Source organism: Exophiala bonariae, assembly GCF_035927105.1.
Source record: "Exophiala bonariae strain CCFEE 5792 chromosome Unknown scaffold_13, whole genome shotgun sequence".
Classification (NCBI taxonomy): domain Eukaryota; kingdom Fungi; phylum Ascomycota; class Eurotiomycetes; order Chaetothyriales; family Herpotrichiellaceae; genus Exophiala; species Exophiala bonariae.
In genome coordinates this window covers 205011-226141 of record NW_027042488.1, presented here as the reverse complement: position 1 = coordinate 226141, position 21131 = coordinate 205011, and the positions used below count along the sequence as shown (strand labels likewise).

Genomic DNA, 21131 nt, shown 5'->3' with positions numbered 1-21131 from the left:
GGAGAATAGAGAAATGGTAAGAGAGAAGAAACAATGTGCGTGAGACCGTGACGGCGTAGGGTAGGTATAATAAGATGCGGTTCAACTGCAGTGTGTGTAGCAGAAAGAGCAGCGTGTCCCTTGTTGGATCTCTAGTTCAAGGTGGTTCTACGAGTACGGATACAGTAATGCAACTTAGTGGGAAACCATCACGGATAGTGCTGCCCATCACCACTCAGTCCCGTCACGCCGCCTCTGCTGGAGTCTGCCATTGCCAACCAGGGAACGAGTCAACACAGAAGGCATCGGGACACAGCATTGTGTATTGAGGTCACCAGGACCTCGTACTCCGAGAGGCGCTGGCACTGGCACTGGCACCTTGACCCGTACGGAGAAGCTCTTGGGCTTCGGGGGGTTCACAAAACTTGCAGGTGCAGTTTTGGTTGGGAATCGAAATAGGCGCAGGGCCAACCGGGGCTGGTTGGCCCCTAATTGGCCTCAGCGGCCTCGGGTTACCCACAGGCGTCGATCGTGCCGCTCACCATTCGTTCAGCAGCCACCCCCGACTCCACCAAAGCTCCCCCTAAGATCCCCATCGGGGCCATTGTTCAGACAAACTTCTCTCAACCCCATCTCCAACAAAAATTTCATATCCATCCCCTTCAAGCCGCTTGTTGAGTCCAAGCAAAATGACGTGGGACCTGGAGTATATCAAGTAATGTGCAACCAGAAGAGCCTTGTCAATTGCCACTGTCTCCCTCGGGAGTAGATCCCATGCAACTGCTGCCCCAAAATTCCCCGCGGACAGATGGGAGTCCCAGTCAACGTCAAACAGAAAAAAAAAATAATGAGACCACGAGAACCATTCTTTGGAAACAAGTGCCAGTAGTGGTGAGACCAGAAAACCCGCCGACGTTGCGCAAAGCTGCATCCACCGGCCACATTTCGTATATCGTATATCAAACCATAGACGCAGTGATGGTTCAAGCCCACTTGGCCTTGATCTATTATTGATCGCCCTTGCTCCGTATCCGTAGTTTGTCGTCGATGATGCTATATCAAATTTCTGGCTTATCTTCTTCAGCCTCAGCTGGGGACTCGGGATGCCGAGACGGGTTTAACCAGGTGGCTCTAGCGTCCCTTTTTCTCGTCCCGAGATCGTGTGGGCAATGGCGTTTTAATTTCGGACTCCGTCCTGCCAGCCATTGTTCAAAAACTCGTGGGTGACGGGCTAAATTTGGGTGTTGGGCCCCCAGCACCCACCGGGTCTAGCGTGGGCAGAACCCTTGGACAGGGGTCTGAAAACTGATTTTGCCTGCACTCATCACCATCATGACAGGCTGTCAGATCGACTAAGTCGATGATGTAGATGGTCTTCAGGCGCGTACTGTATACATGGTGAGCTTGATCTCCTCGTCAATGGGGTTGGAGAGCCTCACGACCACAAAGCGTGTGTTTTAGAAGGGTGTCTAAGCTCAGTCACATGACTGCGGGTAACAAGGCTCGATCCCCTTTTCCATCTTCCCACATTCGGAACAGTGGACGCCCTCCGTGGTAGGGACACGCTGTGTGACGCAAGAGGTAGGTAGACACAAAGAAATCTCGTAGGGATGAACCCCTGCCAGAGTCCAAAGGGTCTATTTTATGTTAAAGAGGTGCAGTAAACTCTCGTAGTGTGCTAGCTGTCGCTGATGGTGTAGTCGTCACCGTCACCCTCGTCGCCATTCTGATCACCGTCATAGCTGCTTTCGTTAAGACATCTGGGCTCTCCGTTGCCATCGGTACCGTCGTTGGCGATGTAGTCGATGCCATCGTGCTCGTTACAATCTACGCGGCCGCCACCGTGAAAGAGCTTCCCACGCGACAGGCAACGAAAACAGGACAACCGGGTGCCCTATTGAACACCAGGCGCCCGGAGAATATCTCACTTCAGCCTCACTTGGACCCTGATCAGACCCTTGTTGGACCCTTGTTTCAGATTCTTTCACCTCACTCCAGCCTCACTTCAACACTCACAACGCGACGTTGGCACACTCAAGCATGGAGGGAAATTTCAGGAATGCGTGGTTAATCATACAATCGAGATAAATTGGTCTATCTATTCAAACAATGCCCTGTAGGCTTTCTCCAATCCTCCCAACACACTCCACAGCTATGGTGTCTCCTGAAACTTCTTCACGACCATCTTGGTCATCTTCTCCTCAATTGTCTTTGCACCATAGATATGGTAGACCTGCACCTTCTTCTTCTGTCCGGGGCGATGAGCCCGTCCAACTGCCTGCACCATGGTGTCCCATGCCTGCACCACCGAGTCTCCCACAAAGGGGGCCAGAAACACCACATGGTTGGCGCACTGCAAATTCCACCCCGCCGCATCCTCCGAATCGATTTGTAGGAGGAGGACTTTCGGCGCTCCTTCCACCTTCTGCTCCGCTTTTCGCTTGAACCTCGCAATTGACATGGCCGAGTTTCTGGTACCGTCCTCGTACGAGATCCCAGCAGTGTGACAGGCTACCATGAATTGTGTCTCCATGTCTTTGAATTGACCGAAGACCAGGACAAACTCATCATCAGGAATGGCCTTGATCATATCCACGGCCTTGATCATTCTGGTGACCGTAATGAGACTCGATTGTTGAGCATCAGCGCTCTTTGAGAAGAAATCTCCAGCCCAGACCTGTCCTATTTCCGCAGAGCAGTACTCGTTCGGGCATCTTTCCAGCGCTTTTGGTAACGACGCAGGACATGCGGCACAGCGGACGATGTGGCCACACACTCCTGAGATCTCGACCTTTTCAATCTCATCCGAGGAATCGGGAATATTCCCACAGGCAGAGCATTTGTCAAGAGCTTTCTTCTCATTCACAGCTTTTGCAACAATGATGAATTGCAGACGCCGGCAAGTGTCGACGATATCTCCAACCAGATTATCAGCCTTCACGGTGCGCTGATCCACCTCTTTACGCTGATAGTGAGGCACGAGCTTGCCAAATGCATCTGTCGCCTGTTCTATCCGTGCTTTGATCTTCTCCTCTTGTTCTTCTTTCTTGACGACCCCTGGCTTCTTTGCTGCTATGGTCACATGAAGCTTCTCGAAGGCTTGTTCGTTTTCTGATGCATATGAAATCAGACGATCAATAATAGGTATCACTGATGGATCCAGGCTGTGCAGGTCAAGACGGTAGAAATCTTTGAGAAAGACTCGGAATGATATGTATGAATCCTCCTTATGAGTGCTTCTCTTGCAGTAGAACAGTTCCTGTAGCTCTTGAAGAAGATCTTCGGAAAGCTTTATGATCTTCTCCTTCGTTTCCTTCAGAATGTCTTCGGGAGTGATAAGCTTCATGGGCTTCACGGGCTTGTTGTGCTTGTATGGCTCCGGCTGTCGACTAGCCGCGAGGTCTGTCATGGAGCAAACTGATGCCGCACGAGGTCCGGTATGACTCTCACGAAGAGCCTCACGCAATCGCTCAAAAGTCATTTTGTTTCTTCTGGCTGGAGTCAAGTTGACATTGAATCGGCAGTCATTGTAGGTCATAATGTGATTGACCTCTACATGGTCAACAAGCTCCGGGATGCTACCTATGAAGAGCTGCAACTCATGTGACTTGACTTGTTTGGGTTCTGAACAATCATCTTGACGAATAAAAGTGTTGGAAAAGTCTTGAGCACGACCATAGAGATACTTGATGAACGCAGGTGATCCAATGCCTTGGTGTTCCGCAAATTCTTCAGAAAGGGACTTCAGACGATCGGTTGGTGAAGGCCCTCTTGTGAAGCCATGAGTACCTTTATGTTCATCAAAGGTCGAGATTTTGGTGCCCAGAAGCTTTGCTATCGTGTTCACAGAATCGTAGTCGTGGATTGGGGGTGTACCAGAGAGCATCCATCGGGAGCTAGATTTGATTCTGAGCAACGTGGACAGCGTGAGCGGCTTTGCGTAGGTAAATTCATCAACAACCAACCGCCGAAAGTTGAACATATGGAGCACGGGTGCAATGTCTTTGTTTTGCTGAAATTCCTTTGCCTCTTCTTCGAAGTCGGCCTTTTCCCCTTTCATGAAAGCTTCGGTCGAAGCATCAATCCAGACCTTGTTTGCCTCTTTGGGAGCTTTCACAATCACCTGAGGAACTGCACTCTGACCTTTGGACTTCTTTTGTGGTGGGCCAACGCTACTCGTCTGTGAAGAAGCTGAGGAGACGGAGGAAGCGGAAGAACAAGAGGAGCTCCGCTTCCGAGTGCCAGGTACGGCAGCATTGAGCATTGTTGCCTTGTACTCGGCCTTCTTACTTTTGCGAGTCTTGACTCCACTGAATCGGTTATAGTTACCAATCTTACATTTGGCATGGCTCCACTCTTTCCAGAACCCATTGATGTCTTTCCAATCATCAGACGCTTTAATGAATTTGGAAAGATTGCTCAGCGAATCGTCGAGGTATTCGTCAAAAGCTCGACCAGCTTTTTCTGGCACATTCGGGGCACAGGCAACCATACGATGCTCCTGCCAATAGTCATTGTGCTCGAACACGCTCAGAGACACCAGGACTATTCGGGCTTTGCGGATAGCACCAACAGAGAATTTTGTGATGTTCCTGGGCTCCCGGAGAACTATCAATCTTCCGGAGGTTGAATTCTTAGAGTATGTGGCTCCCATAACTTCTCTGATCGTCTCCTCCCATTGCGTCAACAGGTTCTTCGGAACGATGATGAGAGTCGCGTCTGTGGAGATATGTGATTTAATGCTCTCATGAGGGAAGAGTGGTTTCGCAAGGTCTCGACGGACCAGCTCAAGGGTGGTGATTGTCTTGCCAGACCCAACTTTATCTGCAAGAACTCCTCCACGGACTACCAAATTTCTGCTTGCCTTAACTTCGAGGCGCCATCCAAGAGCTGGAATGCATGTCTCTTTCAGAGCCTCTTCGACCCAAAGTGACTTTGAACTCTCACAGTCGATCATCCAAGTCAGAGTTTTTCGCTGAGAATCCCATAGTTGCTTGAAAAGGCGTGGATTCGAAGGCGCGAGTGCCATCTCCATGTTGCTGAGCAATCTGAGACGCGGGAACTTTGGCCGAGGGGAAAACGGGGGATAATAACACAAACGCCATTGTGAATAGATTTTGTCTTCACTAAAAGCGAGCTCTGCTCTTGCGCGGTGCAACAATGCCACTGGATTGAGTAGAATTTGCAAGGACAGTTCGCCTGCCTTGCAGTGGATAATGGCCAGAATAGGAACCGGTCTTGACTTCAGTGCCTTCTCGTAGTCATGGGCTGCCTTAGCATCTTCTATTAGCTTTTTCTCCGGCTTCGTCTTACCGTCCCCAACTTTCAGACGGAATTCTACCCATTGGAGTCGCGGCGGCTTTGGTGCACACACAACTTTGAGTCCTTCGGCTGAATGTTCCTCTGAATTCGTGTGCTGGTCGGGCGTGAAATCTGGCTCCGAGCAGCTTCCAGCATGAGACTGATCACTGAAGTAAATCCATCCCAGGGCAAGCTGGGGGACCTTTGCCGCAGCTATTCTCATCCAGCTGAAATCCTTGAGCGCTCCGGGCTTATCTTCAAGCGGTACAATCGTGGATTTGCCTTCAGGGTATTGACTGAGGTGCTCTCTTGGAATCCATTTCGCAAGAAATACTGTTGAAAGTGAGTCCTTACAGTCCCCAGACTGTGTAATGAATGATGAATCTCGTTGAACGAAGAATTTTGCAGGCGATTTCATAGGCTTCAAGCTTAGATTGCCGACCTTCATCCAGGTGTTGAAAAGCACACCTGTAACATTTGTCGCCTGTGGCTTTGCTTCAGACTCTCGGAATGTCGGAAGGTATCGGTCTTTGAGTCTCAGTAGAAGATTGCGGTCGTCTGTAGATATTAGGCTCGGGGGTTCTTTGCTGAACTCCATTCGATCATGAATGGCATCCTGGAGATGACCAGACTTCATATAGAAGAAAACAGGACAGTGTCGAGACCCTCCGGGACTCTGTCGCACATACAAACGACCGTATGGTGCCGGACACTTCTCGACCAGCTTGTAACTCCCGATCACATTATGTAGAGACTCTACCTCGGATTCTGAGAGGTAACTAGTACTTTCCGTGGCCGACACCGTTAATTGATCAGGGATGCGGAGCTTCGGGAAGAGGTCTCCTTGAAGCCCCAACTTGGCTTCCCAAGCGACCTTGCAAGTGTTGCTTGGTCTGACCTTCAGGCCAACCGGACCTCCAGGACCTCTCCAAAACTCCCAATTGCCATCGAAACAGGTGAGCTTCGGATACATTCGTGCGATTGGGTGTATGAAATTGTCTTTCTCTATGCTGTTATTCACTAGACTTGATGTATGCTTTTCAAAGAGCAACCAAACTGGCCGAATTTTGAAAGCTTGCGGAAGTGCTAAGTTTGAATGGTGCGCCTTGGAGGTAGCTTGGAAATCCCGAGCGAATTCGAGCTCTAATCTGGCAATTGACGACTCGAATAACACTTTCCACGTAGCTCCATACTGGACACCTGTGAAATGGAATGCGAGGTTGAGAAGTGTGCGTCTTCCATCACTTGGGTCGAGGAAGAATTCATCCTCAGTGTTCTGATTTTCATCATTGTTTTGAAGTGAAAATTTGACAGTTCCAGGGAAATTTCGGATCAAGCGTTCGATGAAGGCATCTGTCGCTCCACGACTTGCGTGGTCCACCTTCAGAATTTCGAAGTTGTCGTGAGGAGTTCGACTGCAATCTCCACCGTTACAAACGGTATAGAAACATGTGTGGCAGTACTTCACATCAGTAGTAGTATGCTCACCAAGATTTTCACATGCGCACAGGCGTTGTGATGCTTCGGCCTCTTTGACAATCGTTTGCCATGAGCTCTGCGCAGACTGATTGACATTTAGACTTTGAAGACTCTCGGAAAATTCCAGTACAGATGAGTTCTCAAAATTCACATCTTGATACTCAAGAAAACCAGTCTTCCCGATAGGATCACGCACATGGTTGTCGATGTACTCTTGAAAAAGGTTCAAACTCGAAGCTGGGGTACGTCGTCGATCAGTGGACAGTTGGTGGCAGGCTATCAGAGTGCTCAGAATGGAAGCGCCAATGACTGTGGTCGTCATTGCATTGCCTGCAAGGTTTGTGAGTTGTTTCAACGTGGCTTTTGTAAGATCTAAATTGTCGATCGGCATGCCTTGAAGCGCGAGAGTTTCCAATCCAACAAGGGGGCCAGCTCTTGATGTTTCGAAAAGAGTGCCACTAGGAGTTATGCATCCGACAATACCCCAAGCACGATTGTCCGTTTCTCGATCCACATTCTGAGAAATATCAAGGACTCGGGATTTGCTCGTGATGTCGATGTCTCGCTCAGATACACTCCGAAGCATGGTTATATCAAGCATATCCTGTTCACGTGTTGAGGACCCGAAACTCCACTTTTGCCACGCATGGTCGCTCAACTTGCTGCGTCCACCACTTTCTCGATTGGTGAAAGGACGCTTCGTACCGAGGAATTTCTCAGCTCGCTCTCGAATATGACGCGTCTGGCAGGATTTCCAATCAGTATTGAGCTTGTTGACCTTTCGGTCTTCTGTCATCGCCTTGGCAATATGCAAGCGAGCATCATCAGCGTCAAGGAGGAATTCGGTGTATGGAGTCGATGCACGACGTTGGAAGCGACCCATGTAATCTAGCCAACAGTCGTAGAGGTCTTGACACACATCTTCAACCTTATCACGCCCATAGAGTTTCGCGACTCGATCCATGTCCACGGCAAAACTGTAGCCTCGTTCACGCGTCTGAGGTATGTAGAAGTTCTTACTGTCAACTCTCACAGTTCGAAAAAAGTAGTTGCGAGGTTCCCAGATTTCGTTCTGTGTTTTCCAATCTGCATTGGCAACATTCTCAAGCAAGATAATTACTGGACGATACTTATCGGCATAGTCGGCAACTCCAGTCAAAGTGTTAGTAGACTCTCCATGTTCCTTGTTTGGATTGTTGTTCAGTCCAGAATAATCGACACAAGATGACCCAGCGATCAGTATGTGGACATCCTTGGGTATCTCTGGAGTTGCTCCATATGCGTTGCGTGGAAGCTTTTCAGGATTGTCTGGTTCGGCCTTATGGTCGGTGAACTCGGTGACGTCGTGGAAGATGTTTGGAGGAGAGAAATTTCGTTCGATGAACGCTTGCTTGAACGGTTCAATCTCACAGCTTGCGAGATGGTTGAATTTGAAATATGCCTGTCCTTGACGTTGAAGACTGCGTTGAACCATGTTCAAGGCGATCAGAGGACTGTCAGTCCCTGAACACATGGTAACAATGCGAATCCTAGAATTGTCTTGAATGAATGGCGATTGTGCTTCGTCCAACCCAAATTCCCGAGCCTTGGTAGTGATATGGTCAAATATGTCATCGATATTTCTTAACGGGACGGAGCTATCTGGTACAAGCCCGTTCCATGTGTTCTTGTTTCCGGCTTTCTGCTCATCTGTGTTGAGAGGTCGATTGGCCTCTGGAGCAGTTTCAGGGTCTTCAACTTGCAGTGCACATAGCAAAGGATTATCGTCATGAGACTGCTTTCTTGCTTCTGCAAGGACTATGTGATACAGAGCAGAGTTTCCATTGCCTCTGAGAGTCTCGACTTTCGTCTCTTTTTCTGGAATACGAAGGCTCGGCTTGGTGGCTCCGTAGATCCTCGCAGCTTTCTTTGGACGAACAAAACCTTTTGGGACTGGGTTTGGTAGAGCTGATGTATCAGGGCAGTCTGCCCCGGCACCTTTACCTGCGACCATGCCTCACGACCAGTATGCGGGGGCTTGCCCTGGAAGGCAGGTTGCTAGGATTCTGACAGAGCAAATATATTGGGGGGAAGAATCGTTTGCATCCAAAAAAGTGTCGCTCTCTCAGGGCTGGCTTTGCGTTTGACTGTTGATATCAGTTGATGGCACCTAGCTGGTCACTGAGTTAGTTGGGTTGAGCATCTGTAAATAAGATACCTGAGTCATACAGCAAGGTAGAGAACCAGTTTTTGTTCTTGGTATCTGAAGTAGACAGTGAAACAACTGTTGAGAGGCTTGGGATGTGGTAAGAATAGAGCTTCAAAGCGCTAAGTTGGAAGGATCTTGTCGCCCTGACGAGAAAGAGTGCGAATCAGGGCAGCCGCACTTCTTCCTGGCTTTCTGAACGGAGACACCTTTTGTCTGGCGTGTGATTTGACTGTGGGTGAATTCCGGTGAAGGAGGGAATGTATGCTCAAGAACTGCGACTGGGTTCTGTGTGCTTGATGAAGGGTAAAGACTTGAGGAGTTCAATGAGGCAGAACACCTTCATTGGAAGGCAGCCTTCTTGTTATCCAACGACAAAGTTATCCAAGAAAGAGATAATAGCGTTCCCTCTCAAGAAAGAAGAGATAAGGGGGCTTCAGATGAATGAATAGAGTAGACGTGATACTGTAATAGAAGACCTTCAAGGCAGGATGATGAAGCAGTGTTGAGATTGGTGTGTACACTGAAACGGAGCGAGCCTTGTGTGTGAAAAGTATCGCACTAGCAGATCGTAGGACTCGGCGTGTTTGCATTTTGCATGGCTGCCTCCAAGACGCGGCTATAGATGACTGCTCATCTCCCCTCGCCTTAGACAAGACAAATTTCTAAGTGTCAAAGTATGCCATACAAAGTCTTTTCGCAATATGAGAAATCCCGAAACGCCATTGACTTTTGGTGGGCTATTCGCTCTATGGCCGACATAATCGTTGTTCATGATCAAACTGCACATAACCTGTCTCAGCGTACAAAGACTTGCATTCGCAGGTACAAGTCTTGTCAAATCGTATCAATCTCCCAGACAAGCCAGAACACAAAGCAGTTCATTCAGCACAATACACTGGCAGCATTTTCTCCAAGAACCTTCGCAGCTTTCGGCCGACTTTGAAATGAGTCTGTCATCTGATGGAATGGCTTGTTTGCTTTGAAAACTTGATCAGAAGATGTCACGTTTCCAAAAGACAGCCTCGTCAGTGTCTCATATCCCACAAAGACCTCTATGGGTGGAACAGATCGTGTTGCCAGCGTCACTCCCTTGGAAAGCTTGCAATGCTAGAGAGCTGCCGTGCAGGGCAGACCTGAGGTGAAGAAAGACAATAGAGAAGAGCTGAGTTGTTGAACACACCAGGGAGTCTGTAAGAAATTGGGCCCTATGGTTTTCTTTGAAACGTCTGAAGATTGCAAGACATTCACAGCCATACCCAGAGAACACCAAGCCATCGAGCGTCCTCCAAACGGTTTGGAAGTCCCAACCGGACTAAATCCCCCAAATTCTCTGATCGACGGAAAGAACACCAGAGAACCCCTATCAGATCCCGTGAGGAAATAGCGCCAGTCCACTGTTAAATATCGAGGGGTCCAATTCGTTATAGAATCTGGAGCTCACGAGGCTGCCGAATGACAAGGCGGAACGAAAAAGGAGGCCGGTGGAGCCCGTGATGCTGCACCGATTGGGACAATTACCGAAGTGGAGCGCTTGGCACGAGCTTAACACAACCCCATTCTTTGAACATCGTCATCGAAAGATCATGTCTTGTTTGGCACGGCAAGACACCCATCTACCATGCCAGTTGCACATGCTGTGGATTTGAGAGCACTGCGGTAGTTTCGAGCTTTGACAGAACAAATATGCCCCCGTCACAAAGGAGAAATGCTTGGGGAAGATAATGGCATCGCCGCATCGATGACTTGGCCTGTTCTTCGAGATTGTGATCGTCTTTAGTCCATCACCGCCGTTTGGCGTTTCTCTGATCAATGAGACTGACTGCATCATACCGAAATATTTGAGGTAAAAGAAGCCTTCCAAAACACATAAAGACAACTCAAGATGCGGAATCAATTCTCGAAGTATTAACCCCAAGTGCTTGATTTTTTTCTGGGCAACGCGTACTCCTACTTTTACATTCCAAACAACCCAGACACATGGTATCCTGCCGGGCGCCACACAGGTTCTGCTGAAATCAATCAAGTCATCGATGGCAAGTTTCAATTGTATGTGGCCTCGGCACTTATGCACCATGGCCGCGGCGATTGCAATCTTTTATTGCTCGCCATCTGTCAACGCCTGCAACTCATGCTGTACCACGACCACGGATATGCCTCTCTAGACCTGGGGGTTTGTTCCCTGCGATGATGCCTTGGGTCGTTGCCGTCGCCCAAATCTCTATTGAGCACTTGATTCGATGGTCTACCGAGTCCCATAGGTAATGGTGCAGATACCATGGGGAATAGGGATTATAATCGCATAGTTCGAGGCAATGGGCCAGAGGATGAAGGGTTCGGAATGCTTCTCGTCTGAATTGAAATGGGACTCGACTGTGCGAGCAGAGCACTGAACATCTGCCCTTCAGTTTCACTTATTTCTCATTTGAAGGTTGAACATTGAGAAGGACTGACAAGCCGAAGACGTGGCAGTGGAAATCGAGTCATGAGAGAGTATGGTAAGATGGTCTTCAAGTATCCACATGTGCAGAACAATTGCATCCATGCACATTCCGTGGCTGCTCATCTTCGGTTTCGATCAGCCCATCCGATCAAACCAAAAGCAGTTTGAAGCAGGGGCCGGGCTTTAGGTGACTGCTGAGGCTCATAGGTGTATCGATCACCCATGATTGGGGTATTACGATGAATCATTGTGCTTCTTTGATATTTTATGTCATCTCTGTCTGAAGGCAAAGTGCAAGAATTTTTACAATTCTCTAGATTGTGCGCCTAACATTCATCAAACTACAGGAAGTGAAAGTCCCTGACACTGGAATTTGGGGTTTGCAGATGACGTCAGTCTGTCAAATGGCAAGAGCACTCAGTGGGAAAGGGTTTGGTTATGAATCTATTGTCCTCGGAGGGCATGCATCTCAAGGGTCCAAAATCGAAACAGCCGACCAATCTAACTTCGTATCTACCATTAAGAAGTCCATAGGTTGAACTCATACATTAGATGAAAATGGCAGAAGCGATGTCTCATGTATTGCACACATGGCTTGTCAGTAAGGGAAAGAACGGACAACAAGTGCACAGTCATGAAGATCATTTTTCAAGTATTTCTCGCCTTGGTTGTGAGCGCCCAAGATCTGTATCTGAAGTGCGGTCATTGCCTTCCTAGCCTCTGGACTTTTATGATCTACGAAAATGATAGTTCTCAAGTCATTAGCAGATCAATTACTGACTACTACTCCACATAATCCTGCCCAACTGCGGCTGTCACACGCACACACTGACAATGCTGAGGGAGAAGCTGATGGTACACCCGAGGTAAATTCTTCAGAAGGTCAGCCAAACTTGCCTCCCAAACTTCCGGACCGACCAGTATTGAAACGACTGGACAATGTGAAGCTTGCAAGACTTGAGCGGCGCTTTGCACAGGGTCTACTCGTGGGCCTTTTCTTCCCATCGCTGTCAGACCCCAACGAAGGCTTCTCGTGCTGCTTTCGCTTGTACCACCACCAGCAACCCATGGTGATGAATGTCAATGGCAAAGTCACAGCGAGCCAGAACCACCAGATGCCATCGACCTCGACACGATTACCTCCCGGTGAAAAGAAGATACCGGCGTCTAAGACTGTGGCGGTGAAGGTTGCAGGGAGGAATACCATCGTCAATGCCGCGATTGCGCTCATGCTCGTACTATCTCGTTTCATATCGGCGGCTATTTAGATGTTGTTGGCCGCATCCTGCTGAGTGACGAGGTTGTACACGAGGCTCATAGTGCTATCCTTGCGATTCTTGTAATTAAGGAACCATATCTTCTGTTTCCGCATTGAGTCGATCACGTAGTCGACAGAGTCTCTCACCTGCTGATGACGAAATTGTTGCAGCATCCCGGGGAACAGCCGGGCATGTGCATCTCTGATCCCCGTTGCTGTAATAATGCAAACATCTGCGTTGCCAATGTGCGAATCGGCGTTCTGGCTAATGACCTGGAGCTGTTTGGTGAGCTCCGAGAGCTGGGCTCGATCGCGGCTCTGCAGACTGCTTAGTTGGTCATCGACTTTATTGATTTGAGTCCACATGTGTTTGGCTTCAGTTAGTTCCCGTAGATAACAAAGGAAGAGAACCATACCGGCACTTGTGGATGTTACCTCCAAACATTCGATATCGGTTGCTGCGGCAAAGTTCTCATGGTGACGGAAATGCTTATGGCATTGAACGCTATCGAACACTTGCTGGAGAGATCGAAGGTCTGCTAGTGGATAATGGTGACTGTCAAGTGACCAGTCAAAATCCAGTTCGGCTTGAACTTGGTGATCTTGAACTTGGGCATGACGAGAGACGTCGTTCATTTGCTTCGAATTTGGTCTGGGTACGACCTCAGTGCTTGTGACCAGGGTGGCTTCCAGCCGAGAAAAGCCAGCATCGCCAGTCTCTACCCGGTTCAGTTTCTCGGTGTGAGCTGCCGACAGTATTGTGCTCGCCATTTGTAACGACAAGTATTTGTTTCGATCGATCGACGGGCAACGGAATTGGACATGAGAGTTATATCATGCGCGCATTCGTATGTAGGCGGTGAAATTAGGCACACAAGTCCTTGTTTCAATACAAGCTTGCAGAGCCTCAAGAATGAACAAAGACCTAACTCGATTGAGGCACAAGGTTCTCGATAGGTCACCAGGTGATCAGCAAAAATCATTGCTTGCACCCAACGGCAACTGCCACGAATGGGTGTGACGGTGGCGTGTCTGAAAGTGAAAGCGACAAGTAGTTAGAGCCTCAGGTGACAGACTGGGCCACAGGAAAAGGTAAGGCCAAGCAAGGAATACGAACAATGCATTTACGAGTCCCAAGCCGGAGCAGACGGGTACAGAGTACCTCGTACCATCCCTGGTGCCCTGGATCTAGGCGTCTTCAGCAGGCAAATTCGTACGAGCACGGGGTCAAACCTCCTGGGACTGGCAATTAAACCGTAAAGCAGAGCACTCTAGGGGGGCGTGGGGGACTTTAAGACAAGTCAAAAGCAGGCAGGGCGCCTTATCCCAAGCGTTATCTACCCCGGCTACCGGTTCACAACCCCATCACGCCTGCAGGGGGCTCTCGACTGATCGTCACATTATCGTTGAGACGTCCTCCTTAGGTCGACGTGGCCTGGGATATACGAAGCAGGCGTTTTGAGTCTTAACTCGAACCGATGTCTTTGGGTCTGGGCAATGACGAGCTGCTGTCTCGATTCGACAGCCTTGTCGCAAATGGGATCATCACTCACCACCCTTCTCGGGTGACCGAGTTCGAACAGAAAGGATTCCGAGTGCGTTGTCACGGCATGGCGCAGCCAGTAGTCCCCTTCACTGACACGTTCCACAGTTCAGATACGAAGTCACGAACTCACTTGCGGGCAAGAAGGCTGCAGAACTGGCTTTCATTGTCCCCGAACTTAGGGAACAATCCAACAGTCGTCCTGGAACACCCCCACAAACATTCGGGCCAGGGAGCGATATTGGCAATGCTCACCCTGATCTGCTGGTCTCTACGATCAACGATACGCATCTGGTTGTGATGAACAAGTTCCCCGTCTTTCGACCGCAACTGCTGCTTTTGACGATCGATTCATTTCAACGCCAGCATCAGCCTCTCTCCCTAGCTGATCTGCAAGCAGCATGGACGCTACTGGCCAGCACAGGCAATCGATTTTATGTTATGTTCAACGGTGGCTTTACCGCGGGAGCCAGTAGGCACCACAAGCATCTGCAGGTGCTTCCACACCCTGATGCACCAGGGCTAGACATGTCTTGGTGGGGTCTATTCCCAGATCGCGAACAAGCCATGCCTGTGTCTTCAGTTCCCTTCATTCATTTTCTACATCGCTTCAGTAAGCCTGCCGTGACGGCATTAGAAGTCTTTGATGTATATCTACGGTTTCTTGGCGATCGCAGACACGTTTTGGCTCTTCCGGACGACCAGGTCGAGGTCCCGCATAATGTCGTGATCACAAAGCGGTGGATCGTGGTCATCCCGCGGTCGAAAGAGAACATTGATGGCACGACTGCAAATAGTGCTGGTATGATGGGCTCGGTCTGGTTGAACAATGAGCAGCAGCTGGAGAAATGGATTGCGCAAGGTCCTTCCTGGGTTTTGTCGCAATTGGGGCTATCGGCAGGAGAGCTGCCCACCACGTAAAGTTTGGACGTAGATGCAATCAAGCAAATTTAATCTCTCAATTTTGCTGCAAGGAGTTAAAATTGCACATTCAAGGAGAGCCTGGATTAGTGGCCACGACCAATCTGCAAATCAGTCCCAAAGTGTGTTGGGCGTGGACTATTAGATTAGCTCTGAGGCAATCGCGAGAGAGAAATCAAACGCATTTCGAGGATGGAGAGGGGCCGAGGGAAGAATTGTTACATTTCGACCACCTGTCGCTAATGACAGCCTAATAAAAGATGTAAAAACGGCGATTAGCTCAGGTCCTTTTATACATGAATTTGCACGATGCTTTTCCACTAGAATCCCTTTATTTTCGTCCCGACTGGTTGTCCTCGGATGCACCGACATTGAGGCCAAGACCTTGAGCGTCAAGGTACAATTTGTTCTTTCCACCACTCTCTTGAAGAATGGAGGCAATGTTGCGTGCGTTCTCAATCTGTCGCAGTTCCAGATAACTTCTGCTCTTTTTGATGGCCTCACCAATCAACTCGGCGGATCGGGCTTCACCCTGGGCGCGGACGACTGTTGCTTGTTTCTCTTGCCTGGCCTTGTCAACCACGAAAGCGGCTCTTTGAGCCTCCTGCTGTGCGACCTGCTTGGCTTCAACTGCTGCGGTGAATTCGGGGGAGAAGGAGAGATGGGTGAGAGAAACATCGTCGAGCATGATGTTAAAGAGAGCAGCCCGTCTTGTGAGGTTGTCTCGGACCAACCGAGCCACATTTTCTCTCTGTGTAATCAACTGACTGGCATTGAATTGTGCGACCACGCTCTTGAGCACTTCGTTCACAATCGATGGCAGGACTCGCTCGTCATAGTCTGTGCCCAAGGTACGGTATATCTGAGGGAGAGCTTCGACTCGGGGCCGAGACAGAACACGGCAGGTAATGTTGACCATCTGTAAATCTTTTGTTCCGGTGAGGGAGGCAACGTTTCTCGGTTTTGCGCGGACATCATAGTCGATGGGTGTTTCGAACCACGGAAGTCTCAGATGAGTTCCTGACTTTTGTCAGTGATTGTGTAGACTTAATATGAAGTATCGACGAACCTTCATTGTAGATTTCCTTGCTCACCCCAGATATTCTGGTGTACTTGATCGCGCGGTGACCACCGTCAACTGTTGGGAGTCAGTTATACAAGCCCATTTTCGCGGATCACATGGCGCCTCACCGTTGAAGATTGAGTTTGAAAGAATAACACCACCGACACCAAGAGCAATCAGACCTAGAATTCCTCTGCTAGCTCCGGCACCTCCAGGAACGCCTCCGAAACCGCCGCCACCGCGTTGTTGAAGGGTCCGTTGTAATCTTTGCAAGTGTTCCCTGGGATCGTAAGCCATGGCTGCTGATCGAGGACGAACCTGAAGATTGAGTTGATGAGCGAGCGCAACGGCGAACAGGTTGGAGGAGCAGGCAACTTGATGGTGATCGTAATTGATTTTGGAGACGGCCGAATATGGACTACTGGGTGACTAGTCCGAATCAGGCTAGTGACTAAATCCTGTCTGACAGTCATTTCACACATAGAACTGGTTGGGCTCACCTTGTCAGACGCGGCTGCATTACGGCGGAGTACATCGAGTACGTTGAAGTGTTAAGTGGTATGCACAAAGGCTGGCATGTCTCCGCCATCAGTTTCCCTGCCTGCATCTGCATCTGCATCTGTACTTTTCCGCGTCTGCTTTGTTCTCTGTTCTCTACCCTTGGGCTAACCTGGTCATTCGCTGTTCTTCCGGTCTGGGACACTGTTGATCATTCAAACGTTGCACAAGCCATTTCAATTCCCTCTTGACTTACCCACCATGGCTCCAGGTCAAAGCCGCAGTGTTTTCGTGGGAAACATTCCCTTCAGTAAGTCCCAATCTGCCCAAGTTCTTTCGATTGTATCAACCCTAACTTGACTTACCACAGACCTGAGCGAGGAGAACATTGTCAAGATCCTTTCTTACGCCGGAACCGTTGTCAAATTCAGACTCATGTCGAACCCGGACACTGGCAAATCGAAAGGCTTCGGCTTTGCTGATTTCGCCGACGTCGATGCTGCCGCAACCGCGGTCAGAAATCTGAATGACTACGAGATCGACGGTCGCAAGATCCGTGTTGATTGGCCTCATAATAATGAGAAAGACTCAGTCCCTTCCAATTACGATCAGACTGCTCAGAACAACGATGCCTATCAAGCCGGTGCTTCCAGCGCTCTCCCTCCTCTTCCACCTGGCGTGGATCTGCCTCCTAATTTGCGAGCCACCGATGCCATTTCACAGACTCTAAGCTCTCTTCCACCTTCCCAGCTTTTGGATGTCCTCACGCAAATGAAAGCCTTGGCCATCTCTGATCCCGCAAAAGCCACTGCCCTTCTCAAGACTGCACCACAATTGTCCTATGCCATCTTCCAGTCCTTGATCTTGATGAATCTGGTTGATCCGAAGGTGCTGGCACAGGTTGTTGAGCAAGCTACCAGACCTACCCAGCCTGCAAACATCCCTCCACCACAGCCTGCTCCTCAACAATATCCTGGCTATCCCCCTCCAATTCCTGGTCAAATGCAGCAGCGTCCTCATCAGCAATATGCACCAACCCCAGTACCGCAGCAAGCCCCACCACAACCCCCGGTCCAGCTGTCTCAGCAAGAAATGATTCAACAAGTCCTTGCCATGGATCAGAGAACCATCGACTCCTTGCCTCCCACCGAGCGAGCACAGATCATTCAGATCCGCGCACAAATGGGCGTCAGATGAAGTCACCATTGTGACAAGTTGCGCTCAATTAATGCAATTCCGCCTCGTCGTTTGGAGCCTAACTTGAACACTAAGTTCGACTGATGCCATATGCTCAGCAATCGTACGGCCTCTATCCAACCTGCGGACTCCTCTGGTGAAATGTCGCGCCATGTGCGCGCTTGACGAGGATCAAATCGGGCTGGACGAGACTCAAAGCCTGCCTACTGAATGTTTCGCCTCCGAGACCTCCTGCCGCCATGGTCAGTTCACACAAATCGACCCGGTCTATTGATCTAGTCGCCTCAAATCAAGATCATAATGCACATCGTTGCCTCTCGCTACATGTGGATGGGGGCAGTTCCTGACGGCCCACTAAAGATCTACCGCAACTCTCAAGTCGTGAGTGAAGATGTACAGCGCGCCAACTGAGGAATGAATGAACGCCCGAGATTCAGAAGCGAGCCGAGGTCGATGATGGGAGGAACGCAGAGATTGGAAGAACCACGGAAATTACCTAGCTTGGCAGACATGAGGCTTCGAAGACCTTGGAATTTGGAAGGAAGTATCTCATGATTTTGATATTGTCTATCGATAAGACACCTCTAGCAAAGTTACAACATCCCGTCTTTCTTAAAAAGGCACACCGGGGTATCAAACCAACTCTCACAATATGAAAACCTGTTGCTTCATGCATGTAGTGTTTCCTCCATTGTGTCTCAATTTTCGTGTCTTCGTTCCCATCCACTTGAACACTCTGAGAAGGTGAAGATGTGGACACACCACTACCTGGATGCCATCAGACTCGAGCCTTGAGCCCCCAGACACGGTAGCCGGTCGCTCAATCCATTATCAAAACAAACCCTCCCTTCAAATACACATGCCACAGCACACATGCATTTACATTCCAGGGTAGCTTGTCGGTTATCTTGAACCATGGCCAAAACTCTTGCTGGCGCTACCAGCATTATCATCTGCACTGCCACTACCAGCGCTCATCGGACTGGTACCGATGCCTTCGTCCGTTAATGCCGTCGACGGCCGCAGCGGACTACCCTTGAGATTGTTACTGATCCCACGCACACCGTCTTCTCGCTGCAACCACGCGGTTCTGCTCCCAGTACGGGCTCGACTGGAATTCTTGCCATCCGCGTTATTCGACGAGGCCATTGGGATAGGTGATGGGGAAGGCCGCAGCCCCGGACTCGGGCTTGGGCTTGGCGAGGCCTGGAAGTCCGCCATTGTCGGTATAGATCGTGCACTCCGGTCTACCTCGCGTGGACTCCAGGATCCAGTACCCGAACGAACATTTGGTCCACTTCCACGTCTGGCCAGCCCGGCGCCGTTCAAGCCACTACCTCCGATGGGTGTGCCTCTTGCGCTACCGCTTGCGCTTCTCGGCGTGTATTGTTCGCTCACGCCGTCGGAATACCCAGCAGGCCCCTCGGCAGCGTAATGGTCCAGATACTCCTCTCCACGGCGCTTGACGGGGCTTTCATCGTAGGGGTCCCAGCCAACACGGCGACGAGCATCAGCACGGAGGGTCTGGCGATAACGTTCGTCGCCGCCAGCACCAGTAGAGGCAGACTCCTCGAGGAAGAAGTTCAGGAGTTCGTCTGTGATGCTGAGATGGCGTTGTTGTTGGAATTGTTGTAGGGAGGTCAGGCGGAGGAGGAGCTCGAGGAGGGATAGGGACGTGCGGATCTGGTTGGCCCATGGTGGTTGCTGTGATGTTGGAAGGTTCTTTGATGGTGAGGCTGGGGAATCGAGAGACTGGGCGGATGAATTGGGATTGAGGTGCATTTTCGAAAGAGAGTCCACCAGATGAGAAGGGGATGGTGATTGAGGCAGCAAGGACCGGGAGCTGATTTCTTCTTGCGTGTCGAGTTCAGATTCCGAGTCACTAGCTTCGGATTCTGTGTAGACTTCAAGAGCAACCCACTCGGGGTCAAGAGATTGTGGCAGGCGCCAAGGGTCGTGGTTGTCCTCCTGATACTCCCGGGTAGCATAGTCTGATTCAATAGATTTCTGGATGCCAGATCCTTGGACAATGTGAACCTCATCGTCTCCTACGGCCATGGCGGCTTCCATCATTCTTCGGGGCGGGATGGCATTCAGGTCTCTTTTAAGGAGAAGAACTGGATGATTACTCTCCGCATCTGAACCAATATTGAGCACTTTACTAGTGTCTGCATAGAAGATCTTTGAAATTTCGTGGATTGGGATCACTTCACGGACGCCTGCAAGCTTCACATCGTCGAACGGTCCAGGTTGCGCCTCGGTGTCTTCAAAATCATGATATCTATCATCATCAAAATCTTCAACTATCATCAACTGATAGGCGTACTCGTCGGCTCTTGCGTCTGCGTGCATTATCACAGACGAATACAGATCCGAGGTCATACCTGGAGGGTTAATATGAGTTGAAGGTGTGGCGTGCGGCACCGAACCCGCATGGCCGACGTGATCAAGTGGCACTCGGCGCAGTTTTAGTCTGGCTTTGTGAATGACTTCCTTCCAGGTAGTCTCTCTGATCTCTTCTTCGTTTTGTGGGCGATCATGGCCGGCAAAGAGCATGTACACGCTCAGGGTGAAGGTTGGTCCAATTTGTACTGCCTCACTTGGATGAAGTGCATATTGCGTATCGCCAGCTGTGATCAAAGTGCTGGCCTGCAACAGTCGAGATGGAGAGACAGTATGAGGCAACGAGGTTGACAGACTGGCGCCAGATGTAGTGATAGCTAAGTTGATAAGCGGGACTGCATCTTCGATCTTCTCCAGAAGTTTTTTAGTGGCAGAACACAGGCTTTCGAGTTCGAGCTCGTTCTTTGTATGTGCTTGACTGTTGAACTTGGCCTTCTTTGCTGCTACTTCAGCTGCATTTGCAGCAGCCAGTCTCTGTGCCAAAGATTGAATATCCAGACGTAATTCCTTTGTCAGTGCCACAGCAGACTCCAAGGACGTATTCCCTCTAGCAGCAATTAGCTCGATCATATCGATGGCTGGGGATACAATTTGAATTTTGGATTGAAGACGTTGCTGTAGCTCATAGAGTTTGTCTCGAACCGCACTCTTTGGTGCATTGGTCATGAGCTTTGCAGACTGTCTGATGGCGAAGGATGCCGTGAGCCCAATCCCTGAACGGATGGCATAGTTCATAGCATGTTGGGTAACCTTTCCGAGGAAGAGGTCCATCCTGTTGGAGCGACAATTGATGCTCAAGATTTCTGTTAGCAATGAGGATTTGCCTACTGAAATTGCGGGCGGTGTTAGTCATTATTCGCA

The 21131-nt window shown here is 49.8% G+C and overlaps 6 protein-coding genes across 6 annotated transcripts; 2 read left to right on the top strand and 4 right to left on the bottom strand.

The window, feature by feature from the left end:
- Positions 1–2131: 2131 nt before the first annotated feature.
- On the bottom strand, positions 2132–8752 carry LTR84_002409 (uncharacterized protein; the record flags this gene model as incomplete). Its single annotated transcript, XM_064846019.1, has 1 exon — positions 2132–8752. One exon carries the CDS (start codon positions 8750–8752, stop codon positions 2132–2134), a length of 6621 nt encoding a protein of 2206 aa, XP_064706244.1.
- A 3899-nt stretch (positions 8753–12651) lies between these two features.
- LTR84_002408 (uncharacterized protein) lies at positions 12652–13416 on the bottom strand (the record flags this gene model as incomplete). The annotated part of the gene is made up of 1 exon (XM_064846018.1): positions 12652–13416. One exon carries the CDS (start codon positions 13414–13416, stop codon positions 12652–12654), a length of 765 nt encoding a protein of 254 aa, XP_064706243.1.
- A 707-nt stretch (positions 13417–14123) lies between these two features.
- LTR84_002407 (uncharacterized protein) lies at positions 14124–15109 on the top strand (the record flags this gene model as incomplete). The annotated part of the gene is made up of 2 exons (XM_064846017.1): positions 14124–14240; positions 14297–15109. 2 exons carry the CDS (start codon positions 14124–14126, stop codon positions 15107–15109), a joined length of 930 nt encoding a protein of 309 aa, XP_064706242.1.
- Positions 15110–15440: 331 nt separating this feature from the next.
- On the bottom strand, positions 15441–16469 carry PHB2 (Prohibitin-2, subunit of the prohibitin complex (Phb1p-Phb2p); the record flags this gene model as incomplete). Its single annotated transcript, XM_064846016.1, has 3 exons — positions 15441–16129; positions 16179–16247; positions 16301–16469. 3 exons carry the CDS (start codon positions 16467–16469, stop codon positions 15441–15443), a joined length of 927 nt encoding a protein of 308 aa, XP_064706241.1.
- Positions 16470–16931: 462 nt separating this feature from the next.
- Positions 16932–17867, top strand: LTR84_002405 (uncharacterized protein; the record flags this gene model as incomplete). Its single annotated transcript, XM_064846015.1, has 2 exons — positions 16932–16980; positions 17041–17867. 2 exons carry the CDS (start codon positions 16932–16934, stop codon positions 17865–17867), a joined length of 876 nt encoding a protein of 291 aa, XP_064706240.1.
- Positions 17868–18770: 903 nt separating this feature from the next.
- LTR84_002404 (uncharacterized protein) lies at positions 18771–21041 on the bottom strand (the record flags this gene model as incomplete). The annotated part of the gene is made up of 1 exon (XM_064846014.1): positions 18771–21041. One exon carries the CDS (start codon positions 21039–21041, stop codon positions 18771–18773), a length of 2271 nt encoding a protein of 756 aa, XP_064706239.1.
- Between the last annotated feature and the right edge of the window lie 90 nt (positions 21042–21131).